At 45.7% G+C, this 20,817-nt stretch overlaps 1 protein-coding gene across 1 annotated transcript in view; it reads right to left on the bottom strand.

The window, feature by feature from the left end:
* The window catches only part of SH2D4B (SH2 domain containing 4B), a 50,222-nt gene that overhangs the window by 16,868 nt on the left and 12,537 nt on the right, over window positions 1–20,817 (bottom strand). The window contains exon 5 of the mRNA XM_075559576.1: window positions 9,111–9,258. Coding sequence (XP_075415691.1) covers window positions 9,111–9,258 — 148 coding nt within the window. The remainder of the gene's footprint in view (window positions 1–9,110; window positions 9,259–20,817) is intronic.

Below are 20,817 nucleotides of genomic sequence, written 5' to 3'. Positions count from 1 at the left end.
ACAGTCCTCCGTGTATGCCCAAACTGCCATTTTGATGTGGTGTAAATCCAAGAGGACAGAATTCTTAAAGTGATGGAAACATAGACATGTTGTTGTTCAGAAGTATATAGACATGTTGATGTTGTTGTTGTTGTTGTTGTTCTTGTGTACCATCGAGTGGGTTCCAACTCGCAGCAACTCTGTGTACAACAGAATGAAACACTACCCAGACCTGCGTCAGCAGCCACTGTGTCAACCCAGCTCGTCAAGTGTGGGGACAAAGGCAAAGGGCATGTCAAGGAACAATAACTACACATTTTAAGACTTTGGGGGATTACATAGCAATACTTTCTACTTACCCTCATCTGACATATGAGTCATATATCAGATAATATTCTTTTGCGAGCCACTGGGTACTTTCTGGAAGTCAAGCAGCAGCCCTTTCTTCTTCCAAGTCTCTCTTAGTCGGGAAGTTCTGCTGAAACCTGTCCACCGTGGGTGACCTGCTGGTATTCGAAATACCCACAGCATAGCTTCCAGCATCGCACAGCACTCCCGCCACCGTAGGACAAACTGACAGCTCCTGGCGCCAAGTCATCCTGGCTCATCCCGAAATTTGTGAGCAACCAGATGGATGCTACCTCCACACTCCTTAAGTTCACAGTTGACAAATTATTAAGTGAATTTTACTGCCTGGTATACTCAGAGCCTCTGAGAAGTCGCTGTTTGAAATGGATAACTAACTCTGTATGCAAGTGATATTAAATTGGCACAATTCTCGCGCTCTCTTTTTTTTCTACCTTGCAGAATTTAATTTGAGTGTTTTATCAAAAACTGCTGTTCCCTGGTAGATTAATGGCCCACAATATCGTTCATATTAAATTAATTGAGTGCTGAATAGCTTTGTTGGGTCTGAAATGACAGGCTCCAGAGTTGAGCTCATCATTCTTCAAGAAAGCATAAAATGAGGAGCGAAAACCATGGGACCTGAATTATCACATCTTTTCTCTGTTTTTTTGAGGTTTTTCCATCTTCTGTTGCCACACGGCACATTAATAAGCAATCAAGCAGCACCTGGCGCGGGTGATTTCCATTCTCCATCCAAATGAGACACCAGCCCAGCCCATCACTTTCCGTCTCATTGTGCAGCTACGAAAGCGGAGCACATCAGGAGCTCACAGACCTCGACAACCAACCGAGAAGACACTCTCTCTGGCGCTCTCTCTCATTTCACCCTCCCCCAAGCCCCCAGCTCGGCGTTACCATCCGCATTTTACAAATGAGGAAAGAGATTGAAAACTTGCTCAAGGACACCCTAGGGAAAGGCCGTCTGCAGGCAAGACTCCTGCAGGGTCCAGTGCTCCACACACCTCCTCTTGTAACTTTACCTGGTAACCGACAGCTATTTTATTCAGGGGAAGCCTTTGCCCTGCCTACATCCCCCCAAGTCGCTTCTTCCACTCTGAATGTACAGGTGGGCTCCTCCACTCTTGCCCCGTCTTATCTTTCTAGCTTCTTCATTATTGCCACACCCAAGCGGTGGTCCTATCAAAACATGTACCCTTGCCAATTTGCACAATGTCCTTGTCTTTGCTTAGTGGGGTTCCCTTCACTGTGAAGCCTTTCACTGCCTTCTCCCCTTCCCAGTTTTCCCAAATCAAGTCTCGAGTCAAATGTCATCTCCTCCATGGGGTCTTTCAAAATGTTTTCTCTGCTCTCTCTCTCTCTCTATGACAAAACCCATCTGGTACACAAGCTCCCCGAATCGCCATAACTGGGGCATATGTGTCTCCTCCTCTAGCCTGAGATTTGGGAGGCGAGGACACGCACATAACACAATGGTTAGCGCACAGCAATTCTTCAATCGTGTGTGCGGCTGCGCCTTGGTCTGCCCTGCATGCAGCTCATGAGCATCTCTCCGAGCTCCAAGTGGAAACTGGATTTGCTTGTCTAGAGAGCCCAGTCTAACACCGTTTGCTCCTAGTCTTTGGCATCAGGCGAGTTTGCTGCCACATAAGTCAGTTCCATGTCTCTGCAGCCTCGGCCGCCACGCACCAGGCCTGGGGATGCGGGCAGTGTGTTTCAGCAGCTCCGTAGGCAAGCATCAATGGCCTGTTGCTTGTCGAGGCTTCTTTGTGAAGCTTCCAGTACACAGACTCGGGACCTGTGAGGTTACTGACTAGAAATACACACACACACACACACACACACACACACACACACACACACACACATTGGAGTACACATAAGCCACAGCCAGAACTCAGCCAGGAGTTAGGAAAAATGAAGGCCTTCATTTGGCTAAAATCACCCAACTTGTCTCAGATTCCTGATCTGTAAAATAGACATACACCAATACCCACTCCTCTCTAAAGTGTTCTAAGCAGATGTGAACAGATGTCTGCTCCCTTTGTGAATGTTCAGGGTTTAGGGCACTCCGTTGAATTTAGTGAGCATACAAATATTAGTAATATTAGGCAAATCCTCAAATAATTCTAACCCCCGTGTGAGTGGGAAGGACACCACTAAACAGTAGTTATCAAAGAGTAGGGGGTGCGTTTTCTCTCCCCTGATAGCTGCCCCTCCAGCATCACCTCAGAGCTTGCCCTAGAGGAAAGAAAATGAGCTTCAACCCCAAAGTTAACATTTGTAATGTTACCCATGAAAGGAAGGAGCAGCTAGTACAGAGTAGAGAGCTATGCCTGCTGAATGAAAGAGGATTAACAGAGGTGACTGATTTGGGAAGAAATTGTACAGTTATATTTTCCATGACTGTACTACAAAATGATGTGACAAATGTATTCATTTCCAAATTACAGCATTTTTTTAAAAAAATCATAGATCCGGGAATGAGTTCTGGATTTGCACTAAATCCTAAGTCCAACTTAAGAGCATTTAGTTCTTAGATCATGGTCCTGCTCAATACTCACCTTCTTGAAATGATCACTGAAGATAATGGTGCTGCAGCAAAGTGTGGTAGAGAAACTATATGGTGCCCGACAGTCAATCAAACTAGTGTCTGGGGTCTTAAAGGATTGTAGTCACCCAAGCAGCCATCTAAGTGAGGAGTCAAGTCAGTCAACACAGAGGAAGCAGACCAGCTTGTGTGATCCAAAGATAACGATCACAAAATCCGTATATGGTGAAAAGTATCAGCACTAACATTATAAACACCCAATTTGAAGAAAGCTATGGAGGACAGTGGGAGCCCAAAACCCATCTGCAGAGCATCTAGTCAGACCAAACTGCTGGCAGATCCGTTCTGGCCAAGGCAAGAGTCCCGAGCAGCCTTACTATCTGGCAGAGACCATTGTAATCTTGATGCAGGATCGACCTCAGTGCCAGGCCAGTTCTCCTCCCGACAGACACGACCTGAATTTGTACTGGGTGCAAGTAGCTCTTAGTTGTCCCATGACAGAAATTTCTTCCCTGGCTTTTGGAACATGGTTTGGGGGGGGGGGTCTTCTCCTTCTTACATATCATGTGTATTTTTGCCTTCATACTAATATCATCTTATCCTTACCACCCTAGTGCGATTTGTTTTCCATTGTTTTCTGTTGGGTTTCCCAGCTGTGAAGCACGGGAGGAATGGAGGCACGATGATATTAACTGTGACTGGGTATTGTAGGGAATGCAAGGGTGGGGTGAGTAAGGGGGAGGGGAGGGGGATGTGGGGAGTGAACAGTGAGTGGGGAGGGGAGAGGGGGCTCTAGAACTAGAACTGACACTGATTGCACCGCTCAGTTTGACGGTGATGCAGCCGGGGCGGTTCTAAGATAGATGTGCTGGTGATTGTACAACTCCTCTTGATGCGATGAAATGATTGAACGGTTCTGTTTTATGACATGTGAATTAGTGTGCCAATAAAACTGTTCGGGGAAAAGGCCTCCACCCATATTCACCCTGCTCAACCCCAAGGGCACGGCGATGCCCAAGTCACAAGGAATAGAAGCTCTCAAGAAAAATCCCACCGTAATGTTGAAAACACGCACACATTCCATAAGTAATTCTGGTCTCGATCCAAATAGTGTTCAGTTCTTATCAAGGAATCATTTTTCTGTCTCCAACCCGTCCCTTCAGATGCTGAAAAATGGAATGGACTCGCTCCTCCCACGCTCCGTGAGTAGGGACTAGGGGAGCCTGCACCTTCCTCAGACTGAAGTGGTATGAGTCTAACTGGATCTCTCTAGATGGAACATTCCCTTGGGCTGTCTTTGGTTCAGAGAACTAAGTGTACAAATCCCTTGAATCAGAAATGAATTTTCCTTAGTATTAGACAGTCTCAAACGAAGGCCAGCACAGTAGAATTCAAACTAGTGCATATAACCTGAAGAGTCCCACTGAGGGGATCCCAGAAGTCATGAGAAGTGGCCAGAGAAAAGGGTAGCAGAGGCCCCACACCCCCTTCCCTGAGATACTCTGCTCACACCTGTTGTACTCAGTGGACGTCGAATAAATGTGACATCCGCGGCCACAAGGGGACTCTGAGTAGCAGAAGACAGCCTGGTTTTCAAACCCTTTTATGAATAAAGCAGAATGTCTTTGAGAAGGGTGACAGACCTGCTTCAAAGAGGAGGCTTGTGGCTTGCTGGCACTGGTGCCCTGAGACATTGCTCATAGGATAGGGTCTATCCTGGACCTGGGCACCCACCACTCAGAGTTCCACAGCCCAGGAGGCCTGTGGGACATCTGGTCCAGGGCATCGGTGTGGGAAAGTAAGAAGAGCCCTGGTATCTTGAAAATTACAATGAACTGAAAATTGAATAGAAAACATTTAGCCAGCTTTACATTTGGTCCAATGGCTGTGTGACTTCATCCTTCTCAACCACTTGACGATGTTCGAGGTCACATGGAATCAAAAGGCAATTCGGCACTAAAAATAAGTACTTCCAAATCACCTCCCTTGCCAGCAGTCCAAAGTAATTGCTCCGAACCTGCCCCTACGATGTTCTTGTGTTTTATGGCTGACACTGAATTAATAAAAGATGGGTTTAAAGGGATGACCATGAAAATGGTGCATGAGGGACCTCCAAAAATTCTCTCCTCCATAAAAACAGTGATAACACTGACAAACTTGGTCAGAAACAACTTTCTCAGAAGGCCAGAAATTAACCAAAGGCTCACAGCAGCGAGGTGAGAATTTACTAAAAAATGTAGACCAATCTCAGTAAAAACATCAGTCTTGGTCATTTTTAAAATGCTCTGTTCCAATCACCACTTTCTTGGCTCCACCAAAGCCAAACTCATTGGCACCGAGGTGAATTTGACTCTTAGCAACCCTGTATGATGGAGTACAATGTCCCCATAGGGTTTCCCAGGCAGTAAATATTTACAGAACCAGACAGCTACATCTTTCTTGCATAGACCAGCCAGAGAGTTTGAACTGCCAACCTCTAGTTAGCAGCCCAGCACTTTAACCACAACACTCTTCAGCCTCTTCCTCGACTCTCCAGCAGCTCAAAAACCGATAACACGCCATCCCAGGAAAAGCCAATTATAAGTGAGCAAAGAATCCGAGCTTCACTGAAGCCCCATTTCTACAGAATTCTCCTGATTTCACTGGCTGGGGTTTCCCTGTGTGGATCGTAACAAAGTGTAACATTGTAAAGAATGAGAATTACAGAACACTTGATTATCTTCCTGTGAAACCTGCATGCAGATCGAGAGCGAGTCATTCAAACACACAAGGGGACACTGCAAGGTTTAAAATGGGGGGGGGGGAGGTGTGTGTCAGGATTGTATCCTTTCACCATGCTTATTGAATCTGCATGCTGAACAAATAATCTGAGAAATTGGATTATAAAGGACATGGCATCAAGAGTGGAGGAAGACCTATTAATAAACTGAAATGCAGACAACACAAACTTGCAGGCCAGAAGTGAACACGATTGGAACTCGTATTGATGAAGATCAGACACTACAGCCTTCAGAACGGGTTACATTTCAACATAGAGAAAATAGGAATCGTCCTAACTGGACCAATAAACATCATGATAAATGGACATGACATTAAAGTTGCCAAGGATTTCATTTTACACGGTTCAATAATCACTGCCCATAGGATCAGCAGAGAGCGAAATGACATACTGCATTGAATTAATCTGCTACAAAATAATTCTTTAAACAGTTAAAGCAAAATGTCACTTTGAGGACTGAGCTGCAACTCACCCAAACCATTATAATTTCAATTGCTTTATATGCGTACAAAAGTCAGATGATGGAAAGAGAACATCGAATAATTGGCACTGGAAGACGTCAAACAAGGCAGATACACAACAAAGACCTTCTACAAAAAAGACACAAGACCAACTTAAAGAGCTCTCAACTACACTCCTCGCACCCTAGTTTCAGAGGAAAGACTAGAGAAGTGGGTTGAATACTGTGGTGGTTACATAATCTGGTGTCAATTTGAGGATTAAGCGTGTAGGGGGTGGAGTCTAACCTCCCAATCAGGATATAGCCAATGAGGCCTCTGTGTGGGCATAACCTTTTCCTGAGGATTCTGGGAACTCCTGCATTTCCTCCTTGGAGGCAGGAGACACACTTTCTCTACACTGACTCTATGAGAGACTCTCTACTGACAAGACACATGGGAACTATGCTAGAGCCTCACAGCTGAAGAAACCACGTGGAGACCCCTGCCAGCGCTGAGATGCTTACAATGCCACTGGATGCACAAGACATCCCACCGACTGGCCTATAAATTTCCTGCATTCGGCATCATTACATGTGTTTCTTGAGTCTGAAGAGGACTTTATAGATTGGTACCGGACATATGGGTTAATATCAGACTTATGGATGTGCTCTGAACTAGGCTGGGATGTTTTCTCAATATTCAATTGCTCTTGTATATAAAGCTCTTTCTTAGACACATATGAGTGAGTCTATGAATTTGTTTCTCTAGTCTATCCAGACTAACACAAAAACCGACTGAAAGAAATTGAGCAAAAACAGCCAGTCCACTGGTATGCTGCAACGCAGCCATCTTGAACTTTCATAAACAAGATTTGATGGGGACAGTATCCTAGCAGCACAAATACACACTCATTGCTGAAAGAGAGGCAGGTGGGATCATCCCTTGTTCTCCACACCTCCTGTGACTAAAGAAGAGGTCAACTCCCACTCTCATCTACCCAGAATCTGGTTCTAGTGCCCTAACACAGTCCCTCCTCTACCTGAAGATGGAGCTGTACCCTCTGTGATCAATGCCCCTGCATCCGGAGGCACGTGAGCTTCACATCATCAAAGCAGCAGAACAACAGTGTTGGATAAACAACCTGTCACGAGCCACCTGGGTCAGAAAGAATCCTTCCATATCACCCAACCCAGACACAGCTGCCCTCTGAGCCCCAAATAGTTACTTCTTGGGACAAGCACCCTGACCTCAGCCACCCTCTATCTCTGCATCAAGTACTTCTAAATTAGATCCCTCTCCCAAGTCAACAGTTAGGAGTTCAGGGCTTCCAATCCACTGAACTCTCCCCTCCACCCCAACATACACACCTGTGTTAGTCTGGGTACTTTAGAGAAATAAATTCACAGAAACTCATGTATAAGAGAGAGTTTTATATAAAGGTTAAGTGCGCATAAAGGAAGCATCCCATCCCGGTGCTGCCCAAGCCCACAAGTACAACATTAAGCCATATGACCGACACCAATCCACAAAGTCCTCCTCCTTCTCACAAAACACATGCAATGATGCCGACTGCAGGAGGAAAGCCGAGTCAGTGAATATGTAAGCATCTCAGCACTGGCAGGGGTCTCAACACGGCTGCTCCAGCACCCAGGGCTGCACTGGGGTAGGACCATGCTGCTTCTCCACAGAGATGTCTTGCAGGAAGTGAGTCTTGCCAGCTAAAGCAGGGTACTGGCTAAGGCAGCTGCACCCTGGTCTGACCATCACAAAGCAAGAGACCCAAGAACTAGAAAGGCGAGACTCACCAAGCCATTTATCCCTCAACCTTCAATTAACCCCACATGTGTTTACCAGCCAGGTTGGCACAATTAACTAACTAGATAGATAGATAGATAGATAGATAGATAGATAGATAGATAGATAGATAGATAGATAGAAAAATGGAAGTCCTAGGTAGAGTATGAACGAAATGTGTGTGTGTTGAGCGGGGTGGGGAATCATAGGGGAAAAATAAACAAGCTTTTTGATCTGATAGAGTCTGGTGGAATTCCTAAGACTGTGATCCTTAGATATCCATCCATTCTAGAACTGAGCCTGCCCTTTCAGTCTAACAATACACAGGCTAGTAAAGTAAACAATAACACCAGGGAGGTCTGCACGCTTCAGAAAATCAACATATAAGACTAAAGTGGAAACATCTGCTCGAGGCTGGCGGTCAGAAGCAGGCATGGGTACGAATGAAGCTGAGAATGGGAAACACAGGGAGGAAGGGGGAAAAGTGCACTGTGGGGACTGCAGCCAACCTCACAAAGCAAAATGCGTGCGACTTGTTGAATCAAAACCCAATTTGCTCTGTAAACTTCCACCAAAATCACAATTTCAGAAATAAAGTAAATAGCAATAACAATACAAAGATGTCTCCCTCCATCTTCACAGGTAGTTCCACCAGCCTTTTCTCACGGAACGTACCATTTTGACATTCTCCAACAGTGAATCACTCCAGAGCATCCAGTTTCCAAAGTCTGCCACATCTCTCTTTGCATCACACTTTTGCACGTGCTTGGCCTCCTACTAGGGCGCCTTCCTTGGCCTCCTGACCTCGGCCACTCCTCTTTCTGCACCAAGTCTCATCTTAGAACCCTCCTCAGCTATTGTGTGCCGCAACAAAACATGGTACCTCCTCTCAAAGGCTGTGTGTCCAGCTCCTCCTCTGCCAGTTACTTCCTCCACTGTGGGAGCCACGAGTCCTCATCTTTGGCTACCCAGGGCTGAGCATAGAGGCTCAGCATAATTGATGGCAAAAAATGTTGGCTTGGGGTTCTAGAATATTAAGAAATCTCTCCAGCTGGCACTTAAACGCCTTGAGGGTGGAGTCCTTACCCGTGGATCCTTGGTGCAGCCAAGCTCATGGTTGGCCCTCAGCAAAGGATAGCTAACCAACGGCGCTAACCAAGCAGCGGGTGCAGGGTGGGTGGAGAAGGCCAGCTCTACTCACGCTGCTCTGCCCACTCCAGCTCCTCCTTGTCGTCAGGGTGGCTCTGGCTCTGGGCTTGCTTCAGGGTCCAGTACAGCTCCTTGGCTCTCCGCTCCTCCTGGAGGCGGATGTGCTCCTCTCCTCGCTTCCTCTCCTCCTCCTCTTTCCTCTAAAACATCAAGGGGACAGAGTGGTAGCTGGTGACCTTGGCGCTCCATGAGAAAGGAGAAGTCACTGTGTGATTCTTCAGGTGGCCACCAATGGTGCCCCATGAGCTTCAGCCTTTCTACATGCAAAATGGCAGTGATTGCGCCTGAATGAATGACAGGGCTGCAGGAAAGGTTGAATGGGCTGAAACGGCGGGGGGGGGGGGGGGGAGGAGTGGGGAGGGGAGCGCATTCCTTAGCTGGATGTGTGATTTTGGGTGGAAGACAGGGCAGAGAGGGGTAATGTGTGTGTGTCTCTATAATTCCTGGAATCCAAATGAGTAGAAGATGATTAAAACTTAACCAGTGTCATCATATTCCCATGACAGAGCATGTTTGGAAACCTTAAGTGTCTACTTTTTGCCCCGTTTTTAAGCACCCCAAATGTGTATGTATTTATCATTATTTACTTCAGGAACTCTGGAGACACAGTGTCTTAAGTGGTTGGCTGCTAACTAAAAGGTTAGCAGTTCAAATCCCACGAGCCACCCATCAGGAGGAATGTGTGGCACTTGCCTCTGTGAAGATGCGTATCCTTGGAAATAGGACAGTTCCACTTTGTCCTTCAGGATTGTTTGACTCAGAACTGACTCAGCTCTACTCGTGGCAGTGGGCTTTATTTTGGGTTGGGTTGGTTTGGGTTTGAGTTCACTTCAAAGCAACATGCATATATTAAAATAATCATAATGCGAGTGCGTTAGAGAATTGATGTTTCACTATGTAATTCTCAGAAGCACATCACTCCAACCCAACCCCAGCCCAGTACCCAGAGACCACCTCTTTTTATGACTTTGACTGTTCCTTCACATAGTTACACCCGTGTTCTGAATAATGCTGTAAATTCTTGACTGATCGGTTCTAGTTATTGCGGATCAGCAATCTAGCTATTGCTGCCTTTTTGTTTGGGGGTACATGAGTATTTAGCACTCGTATTTCCTACACACATCTACCCATCCCTCTCTCTTGATTCTGCCGATACACGTGCATCACAATTTGTAGATAAATTGATAATCAGTGTAAATATAATTCACAGCCACACGGGATGCTATTTTCGGCATATTTTAAGAAGCATATTTTTAACTTTAATATATCTGGAGTATAGCTGTAACTCACAGCCATGGCTGGTCTTTTCCATTGGCAGATATTTTTCTTTCTTGTCAGTAGCAATAATAAAAGGAATGCATGCCCTTCACAAGGCTGGCCATATAGCCCGTCCCCATAGGGACAAATAACAGAAATATGGCTGAAGGGAGACAAAAGGACAGTATATGGATGAAATAACAACAACAATATATAATTGATCAAGGATTTACAATGAGGGGTGGGTGGGGCGGGAGGAGCAAAAAGAGAAGCTGATATCAAAGGCTCAAGTTGAAAGAAAATGTTTTGGAAATGTCGATGGCAACCTATGTACAAGTGTTCTTAATACAATTGAATGATGGGAGGTTATTAGCTTTGTAAGAACCCCCCATAAAGTTATTATTAATAATAAAGAGAATGTATCAAGGGCACCTTGGACTCAGTGATGTATGGTAGTACGACTGTTTTCCCTTTCACATTTCCCCCCCTGAAATAGCAACAGTTTTATCTTGAAGTTGAATACTGAATTTTCTCAAATCTCACTCTGATCTATAATAAATGTTTTCTGTAATTATGCAAATGCTTGTATTATAACTGGTAATACAGCAGCGAGCTCTTTCCACGGGTGCTGGCCCTCCCCACAGTCTGCACTGGTTCCTACTCAGATCGCAGGGCCTGCTCTGAAGCTTCATGAGGTGGAACTCTTGGTCCTTCGTTCCCATATCCTCTTTTTCAGCTATTCCCTCACGCTGCAGCAACACATTTTTCAATTGTTCTCATGGAACAACACAGAGAGAGAGACATTTTCTGAGTCGTAACATGTCTGAAAGTATCTATCTACGACATTTACATCTAACTGCTGGCTTAGCTTAGCATAGAATTTGAACATCCTTTCCCTGCCGAAAGTGGAAGGCATTGCTTCTTCAGCTCCCAGCATCCGGTGCTGCCACGCCAATCCTCCTCCTTCTGTGCGGGGCATTAACTCTTCTCTCTGGAAGTGTCTGTGGGCTTCTCTTTACCTCTGACTTTTAGGACTTTCCTCGGTGGTGAGCTTGGGGTGGATTTTCTCTCGTTCCTTGTGCTGGACACTTAGTGTGCCTTCAATCCGGAAGCTCACATCTTTGTGTTCCAACTCATCTTCCCTTAAGATTTCTGTGATAACTCCTTTCCATCTCACTCCTATTTGTCAAATGCTGGGCTTGCTGAGTTGGTCGTTACTGTCTTTCTCACAGGGGCAAATCTACCCTGTCCTATAGCATCACGGCAATGGTAGTAAATGCCCTTCCCTCGACTCTGGTTAAGATCTGGTTCTAGGTGATAGCTTTAAGTTGCATGACCAGAAGTCCTGTCCGAAGGTGTGAGGTGTGACCTGAGACCTGAATAAGCGGAAGTACAAACCCAGTTAATATCCAGAAGACATTTCCAGGCAGAAGGCCTCACAAATGCAGGGGCCTCGGACTCAAAACTGTGTTTGGGTTTTGAGGGGAGACTCAGTCACTTTGGGTGGAGGGGAGAAAGTCCCAATTATTTTGTGGATGTGTTTGGTGTACCTATCTGACTTCTAAAAGGTGCTGCTGTAGTCGAGGTGATGGATGCTAAGCCTGGGTGTCAAGGTTAGTTCAGGCTGAAGACCATGAGGAACAACGGCGTCTGTATATTGATCACCGGGTAGAATGATGCTGGTGTGAGAAAGAGCAAAGAACCAGAGCAACCAACAATTATGTGTTGACAAGAAGAAAGCCCAAAAGGAGGGGGTGGGGGGGAGGACACTGAAAATGAAAGTCCACGAGGGAAGGGCGAACCCAGAGTGTTCACATCTGCTGCGGGAGCCTAGAGAAGAAGCATGGTAAGCCAAGCCAGAGGCTGTGAGACACCAGAAGACCAGGACAGAGGCGCGAGAAAGGCCAGGCAGACTGCACTGAACAAGGAGATACCACTGGTGGAACAGAAGTTCACTGTGAAGGGGGCAGTGAGAGGGGACTGTGAGGTTGCCACCGAAATCGGTCTGTTGCTTTATTTGTGTTATGCATAGTTTTGTGTTATGCATAGTTTTGGCAACTCCCCCCAAAGGCTTGGGTGGAACCATGCAAATACAGTGTATGAAACTCCCAACGAGGGGATTGGTTAAGTTTGCCATGTCCCAGAGATCTTTTTTAATAGTTTTATTGCCCTATAATTCACTTATCATACAATCTAATCATTCCCTCATAGGAAGAAGGGCTGTCCAAGCATCAGCACGATCCATCTCAGGACATTTTCTTCTCATACTCATTGCAGTTGGCTCCCCGCTTCTCCCATTCTTCCCTGTCATGTCCCTAGATAATTATTAACCCCTTTACTCCCTCTATGGCGTGACCTAGCCTCGATTTCCTACAGAGAAAATCCTGCAAACTCAAATGGAGAGCAAACCACACACAACGACAAGACGACAAAACAGAAAAACATCAATCAAAGAGAAAGCAGAAAATATCAAAAACTGCCACAACTTGAATATAGGTCAAAAGGGGGAAGAAGAATAAAGTGTGACTTTTAAAAAGCTTTCTTGGCATGCAGTTCATGTGTCATTCGATGTAATAGTTTAATCGTGTTGCTCATTCATGCCCACAATCCATCTGAGAACATTTGCTTCCTTCTCCTACTCATTGTTGCTGGCTCCCCATCCCCCCCCCCCAAGCTCCCCTGCCAGGTCCCTAGGTAACTATTAATCTGGTTGCTGCCTCTAGATTGACCCATGCTGGATTTCATATGCCAAGGACACGTCCAAAACAAAGCCATCTCAGAAGCAGGAGGAGGCTCTCCTAACCAGCAGAAAGGAGAAGCCAAGAGCTGAGAGACTCCTGTGCAGAGAAGCAGTCTGGCCGGGGCAGAAGACAAACGGACGGGCTTCCCAGCTCACGCAGCAAGTAAAGCTTCAGGCAGGAAGATGGTTTACAGAGCGGGGTGAACTTTGGCCATTCCGTGGCGGGACTAAAGGAGTTTTGTAACACTTGCCTGAGCTGGGCAGGGAGCCACGTGACGGAGAGAGAGGTCAAGGACCAGAGAGAAGCATTCCTGAAGCCACGGCTGAGAAAAGGTGCTGCAGATCCGAGAACTGAGACAAGCGAGCCATGGTGACTCCATTTTGTTGACTACTAGGTGACCTGCCCACCTTCCCCTCCCTTCTCGGAAAACTTCGCTGGCAAGTTCCTAAAATGTACCTGCATCCCTGGGACCAGGATGCTACTCAGAATGGTAAAATTAATTATGCTATTCTTGCTTTTTTAACGCTTGCTTGCTTTGAATGTATATTTTTTTAAAAACATGCTGTTCTTATTTCTATAATGCTTGCTTGCTTCCTGGGAAAGTCCCGAAGTGGGTCTTAGCTTTAACTGCTGCAACTTAGAAGAACTCACTGGTTCCCTCTGCAGATGGTTAGCTTGCAGACCCCTCACTCCCGTTGGACATTATAGTGGCCATCGTTTATTTGAACCCTCAACAGAACCATATCCTCAGTATATCTGATCTTGAATTGTAGCCTGCGGACATCCCTAATAACCCTATTATCGAAAGGATTGTCTGGGAGTTCTGGGTGCCCATAGCAATGACTTTTCAATCCTGGCAGAGAAATAATGAGTGCCTTAGAAGGACACTTCATGTCAGAATTGACCGATGGAATGGAATTGGAGGCATGTCTGACCTCTGCTTCATGGGAATTAGCCAAAGGCTGCTGCTGCTGCTGCTGACTACCCTCCTCTGCCTTGTGAAGTCAGATGAGGGCAATGTTGTTTGCGTGTTTGTTAGTTCGTGTCGAATTGGAAAACACCAGAGCAAAGGGTTAATTAATGATTATCCCAGAATTGGAACTCCAAATGTGTCTGACTCCAAAGCAGAATAAGCTAAATTTTACCTCAAATGCATACGCCACCTTCATCCAGGCAGCACAGAACCCACTGGTCACACACACTGGCCCAACTTGGGCAATAGGCTTCTTGTTCTTCCTCCTCCTGCGAAGGCTCCCTCGTGTCTGACAGCAATTCACAGAACCCAGCTCTCAGGGCACTAGTCAAAGACAGCCCTGACCCAGGCCCCTCAGATCTGCCCCCTGCCCACTGGGGCCTTAAAATACAGAGTTGACGGTCAAAGTCAGAGTGAGCATCAGCACAACCCTCCCCCCATACAATCTTTATCAGATAAGAAAACTGCACCCCACAGGAGGGCCATGGCTGGCATACTGTTGGCAAGTGGCACTTGGCCTCTTCAAAGGACAATACTCTACTCCTGCCACAACCACCTAGGACTAGCACAACTTTGTGTCACTGTGTACTTGGTGTTCTCACCCAAGGGTGAGGCATCACTGGACAGCCCAAAGGCCAGCAGCATCCCCACCAAATATCTCACCGAGGTAGTTTATTGTGCCAACCTGGCTGATAAACACATGTGGGGTTAATTGAAGGGATAAATGGTTCTGTGAGCCTCGCCTTTCGAGTTCTCGGGTCTCTTGCTTTCTGATGGTCGGACCAGGGTGCAGCTGCCTTACCAGTTCCCTGCTTCAGCTGACAAGGCTCACTTCCTGCAGGACATCCCTGAGAAGCCGCATGGACCTACCCTGATTGCAGCCCTGGGTGCTGGAGCACCTGTGTGGAGACCCCTGCCAGCGCTGAGATGCTTACACACTCACTGACTCAGCTTTCCTCCTGCAGTCGGCATCATGGCGCCTGTTTTGTGAGATGGAAGAGGACTTTGTGGATGGGTGTTGGACATACGGGTTAATGTTGGACTTGTGGGCTTGGGCAGCACTGGGTTGGGATGTTTTCTTGATGTGCACTTACCCTTTATATAAAACTCTCTCTTATACCTGAGTTTCTGTGGATTCGTTTCTCTAAAGTACCCAGACTCTCACACCCATCTCACAGAAAATGCCCCGTGATTTCCTATGCAGAGGCAGTCTCTTCTAGAGGATGGAGATGCCAAAAGAGAGCATTTGGCAACTGAAAATAAGGGCGTTATATGCTGTTTAAACTACCTAACATCTATTATTAATGTTGTTGCTATCAGTATATTTGGACCCAGCTGAAATCGTGAAGAAAAGTCCTTTTCTCCCCACCCACCCCCTCCACCCCCACATTTATCAACCAAAGGCTGAGGCAACCAGGAGTCAGAAATGAAAGCCGCTTCTCTCCCTGAAGAATCAATCGCCTTTTGCGGGCAAGCCTGAAGCCCAAGGCGCAGAGCAGCTGGTCCCATCCCCTTCTCCTGATACCTCACTGGGCCCAGCACACCACAGGAGTGCGCACAGGCCCAGGCTACTGCGCACCCATGGAAAATGTCACAAAGACAGGTGGCTGTTCCTATGGCCCCAGGCGCAGATGGCCGTATCTCCGCAAAGCCATGTTCCAAAGGCGGCCCCGAGATGTACTTCATTTCTCCACCAGTGGCCAGGCCAGGGCCTCCTGGAGAGTGGTTCTGGTTGGTAATGCCCTTGACTTGGCTCAGATTCAGTCACAGTGACCTCGTGTACAACAGAGCGAAGCATCGCCTCGTCCTGTGCCATCTTCGTGATGTGGTCCAATACAGGGGTAGACACCTCATCTGCCCACACAAGTTCAGAAAGTGTTGTGAGCCATAGGATTTTGAAGGTGTTTGTTTGTTTGCCCCTGGAGTTTCTATTGGCTGACTGTAAGCAGTGGGTCTCTTGGGGGCCTTTCTTTCTCGTCTGTCTATTGAAGCTCTGCTGCATACGGTGGCAGGTCGTCAGTGCTCAGGAAATGCTGCCCAGGGGGATGAGTTAAGGAATGAACAGGTGGAGATGGCCCTGGAGAGGATAAAAGCCGCTGAATCATGCTCTCTTGTTGATGACCCCTCCCCCTTGTCTGAGGATAACTCAGAAAAAAAGTGTATCATCTTCCAGAGGCACTGGGCAATGGCCAGCTTTCCCACAACTCCGAGCCGTGAATGAGAAGGTGGCCATGATGGGTACCGTTTTAGAGAGTGTCACGAAGCAGGCACAACGCGTTCCAGCCTTTAAGGAATGCAAACAAAATGAGAATGGCTTGGATAAAAATCGGAGGGAAACCAAAGACCATAACTGTATCAAGTGCTTGAATTCCTTACGTGGGACATTGAGAAAAGCGGCTGCTCGTGGGGTGGGGCGGCACCTCGAGGTGGGGCTGGATGGTCAGGGGACCGGAGGCAGGGGGAGAGCGCATGATGCCGAACTGGTGACACCAGTTGGAGGGACTGTGCAGAGAAGCATCCAAAAGCACTTTTAGGAGCTTAAAAAAAAAAGGAAGAAAAATTGCAAATTTCATCTGGCCTCATCATCTCCTTTCTAAAGGAACACTTTCACGTGCATGTAAATTGCTTCCAAAGGATGCCCGCCGTAAGAGCAGTAAAGCAGCCAGGCTTCCATCTGCCTGTCTACTTCTATTTTGGCGTTCTCCCTTTAATCCTTCACAAAGATTCTGGAAACCCATTTTTCTTGTTTCTCAAGGGGGGGCGGGGGTTAAAGATGATCTTTTCTACACCTTCACATAGAAATCCACTGATGCCCTCAACATGAACGGCCAGAAGTGGGACTGCTAAGTGCCCCCACCTTCATGCTCTGCTCTCTCTAGTCTCCATCTCATGGCTCCCTTCTCGGTGTTAAACCAGCCATAGCGTGCCCATGCCAGAGCATTCTCTGTCCCCAGGTCTGTGCCTCCTCCATAGCAACCGGTGGCAGGCAGGTGGACCATCTATTCATCCTGTCCTCAGGCACATGGCTCTTTCTACTCCTTCATTCCTACATCTGACTGTGGCCAAGTAGCATTCACCACACCATCACCCTATCTATATGTCCACCTACAGAATACTTAGTATATGCAATGCTATCTAGTTACGTCATAGGATTTCTTGATTATGTGCCCAGACCCTGTGTGAAAATTATGTTTGCACCTTAACATAATTTACTGTCTTCTTTTGTAAATAGTACGATTATCACTACTTAATGGTTGAGGACACCTAGACTAACTCGTACGGAGATTTGAGGAAGCTGCCCCAGTTCCTGCACTGGGATTTGAATCTATGATCTTGATCACTGCGTCAACATGCTCCCCAGAATCCCAGGTGCTTGGCATACCAAATTAAGAGAAAGTCAACCTCTGTGTCAGTTCGGATCTTTGAAAGGCAGATGCAAAGATAGAATAAGAATCGCAAGAGATCTATCGGAGGAAGGACCCACGATGAAGAATTATTTTAAAAATCATAACACCGAGCTCACTGCCATTGAGTTAGTTTCGACCCTATTGGACAGGGTAGAACTGCCCCTGTGGGATTTCAAGACTGAAACTCCTTGTGAGGGTAGAAAGCCTCATCTTTTCCCTCGGGAAGGGGAAAGGTAAGAGGAAACAGAAGATTGTGGGGAGGGTCTCCAACATATGAGGCAGGTCATGAGAGAGGGTAGAAGAAATTTGCTAGTGGAACTTGATCAGGCTAGGGGCAGATTACCCAATAAATAAAGGAAGCAAGGGCTTACTTGTGCTTACTTACTGATCTAAGGGTAACAATTGCACATGTGATGAAAAAACCTTACTGATCAATAAATAAGCACAAATTAGCATGTGCTTACCTTGCTTACTTGGTACTCCATCAGGGATTATAAATTTAAAAAGACTGATTCATTGGGGAGATGCAGTGAGGTTGGAAAATAGAAGCCTGCTGTATTTATCTTTAATATGATGAAAAATGTCAAATTATTCACTTATAGCAAGTCAGTATAAGTAAACCTGTGCTTGTCTAGCCCATTGGATAATCCACTCCTGACCAGCCCAGGTGCATTGGTTTGCTGTCAGCTATGAACCAAAAAATGCATGGTTGGAATTCACCAGCAATGCTTAAGGAGAAGAATCTGGCATTCTGCTCCCATAAAGATTAGTCATTGAAAATGATATAGAACAATTCTACTTTCTGTAAAGGGGCAATTTATAGAGCCTTTTGATCAAAACTACCTGATTAAATTGAACTCTGTTCTGGCTGGATTAGACGTTTCTTGTGTTAGTTTGTGTATTTTCCTGATAGACCTGCCTGAGAATCCTATTTCTCTCCCTGACAAATTCCTGATACCTGGGTATGTTAATTGCTAGAAGCCATAAAACTATAAGCAATTTCTTTCTCTTACTAAGTCAAGATGTGAAGAAAATACACGCAAGCCAGGGACTCCTGACCCAGCTTCCTTTTGTATCAAGTAGCCCACATGAATATTTATTCATAGCAAAGATGCCATGAAAGAATTATTTAAAAGGGTCTTGAAGCTAATCTTATCTGAACTTTCCCAGACCACTTTGCAATGTTTCGATTAACAAGCTGTTCGGCTGAAATGAGAGCCTGGTGCTAAAGTGAATCTTCACACACTCCTGAGCTATCTGGCTAAAGCTGTGTACACTTCCACCAAGGATGTTTTATAATCGCATCTGCAAGCTATAAAACTGTGATCGTGAACCCTTATCGTTAGCTCCTGATATCCATAACTGTAACTCTTTATATCCATCCATCCAATAGAAGCCCATTCCCTATTGCTATTTCCTACCTGTGACCTACCTCAGCTAAATGTTAAACAGACTATATTATAATATTTCATTGCACAAATTACATAAATTCGCGTGAGGAAACTGTAGTTGAAGTCGTCAGTCTTTGCTTACGTGGGCCGGTGTCTCCATCTATCCATGCGAGGTAAGTTCTCTTAAAGTCTATTTTATGGACTAATTAGCTCGATTCCTATGACATCTGTAACGCATCGGGGCACCGCCAGTCAGAACCTAGTCTACCTCAAAAGGGTTACTTTTCAGTGTTTCTTGTCTTTCTGTTTTTGCGTGTGTTGGGTTTCTCAAAGATGGGGGTAGGACAACAAAGATTTTACCACCAACCACATTGACTCTGCCACAGAAACCCTGTCAGACAGTGTCCCACCCACTGCTCAAATAGGAGGGGGCTTCAAAATGTTTGCAAGAAAATGCCATTATCTGCTCATTAAACTTTTCCACTAACTTTTTGGAAGCCTCCTCTTATTTCCACTGGTGAAGAACTCATCAAGGGAAGCCTGGGGGTGCAGTGGTTACACACTGGGTTGCTAACCTCAAGGTCAGCTGTTCGAAACTACCAACTGCTCCCGGGAGAAAGCCAGGGTTTTCTACTCCCATAGAAAGCAGTGAGCGAATGAGTGAAGAGCTTATCAGAACACAAGGATGATTCCTGCATAGGCAATCCCGGTAGAAATAATCCCAACTCAAACATGTGGACCATCCAGCTTCAAGGTCAAAGAGCCACTATTGCTGACAGGCACTGCCCTAATCAGACTGGGTGTCTGAGGCTTCACACAGTGAAGATATACCAAATCACAACCGCTGTTGTTCTGAGGCTTAACCTTTGACATTCAGAAAATTTATTCTTTTTCCCCAGCAAATTTATTCTTAAAACAGAAATAAAACTTACAGTAACTACAAGCTTATTTGGAAATAACACCAAAAGCCTGCATTGGAGATCCCTAGTGACGATGAGGGCCTAGCCAAATGGCCTTACTGAAACCTGCATGATCCCTGGCACAAAGCATCCTCCATTTATCACCCCCTCTATCACAGAGGTTCCCAAGGAGACCATCAGCCAGAGCATCTCCACTGGTAACTACATCCCTCCATGATCTTGGGAACTGAGCCCACTGAGCTAACCTCTCTCCCCTGGAAACTTTTCCAGTACCTAGGGTCAAGATGATTCTCTTAGTTGTGTTATATAAATTGGTTTTCTTCTGCAGCATGCTTAAACAATGTTATGCCAAATGAATCAATATAATGTGAATATGTCTTCACTTATGGACTGCATTTTAGATGTATTATGGAATTATTGATCATTTTAATAGGTGTGGTAATAATATTCATCATCTATGAAAACAAAAAAAATCATTCTTCCTAGGACATGCAGAATTCCTTGGAGTTAAAGCTGGAGTCAGAAAAATAAGGGCTCCTAAGCCATATCCATTTCCACGTCATTTGTAAATAGAGTCTCATTGGACCAAAGACACACCCATTTGTTTATATATTGTCTGTGGGTGCTTTTGTGCTACACTGGTAGAGAGAAGTGGTTGTAAGGGAGACCATATAGCCTGAAAAGCCAAAGATATTTACTACCTTTCCCTTTACAAAAGAAGCTGTCTAACCCCTGGGTTAGCATGTTAATGTATGAACCTTCTTTTCAAATGGCTTCTCAAGACAAACAAAAAAGTGTGTGTGTGTGTGCGCGTTTATACACACGGGTATAGAAAATGCAAGTGTGGCATCATGTTAATAACTGGTGGGTTTAAATGAAGACCATATGAGTATGCATTCACTTTATTTTCCTTTCCACTTACTCACACGTTTGAATTATTTTCAAAATAAAAAGTTTTGTGGTTTTTTAAATAAAAAGTTTTGGAAATAACTATTGCCTCGGCTAAAAAA

Source organism: Tenrec ecaudatus, chromosome 10 (assembly GCF_050624435.1).
Source record: "Tenrec ecaudatus isolate mTenEca1 chromosome 10, mTenEca1.hap1, whole genome shotgun sequence".
Taxonomy (NCBI): Eukaryota; Metazoa; Chordata; class Mammalia; order Afrosoricida; family Tenrecidae; genus Tenrec; species Tenrec ecaudatus.
This window is presented reverse-complemented; position numbering and strand designations above follow the sequence as displayed.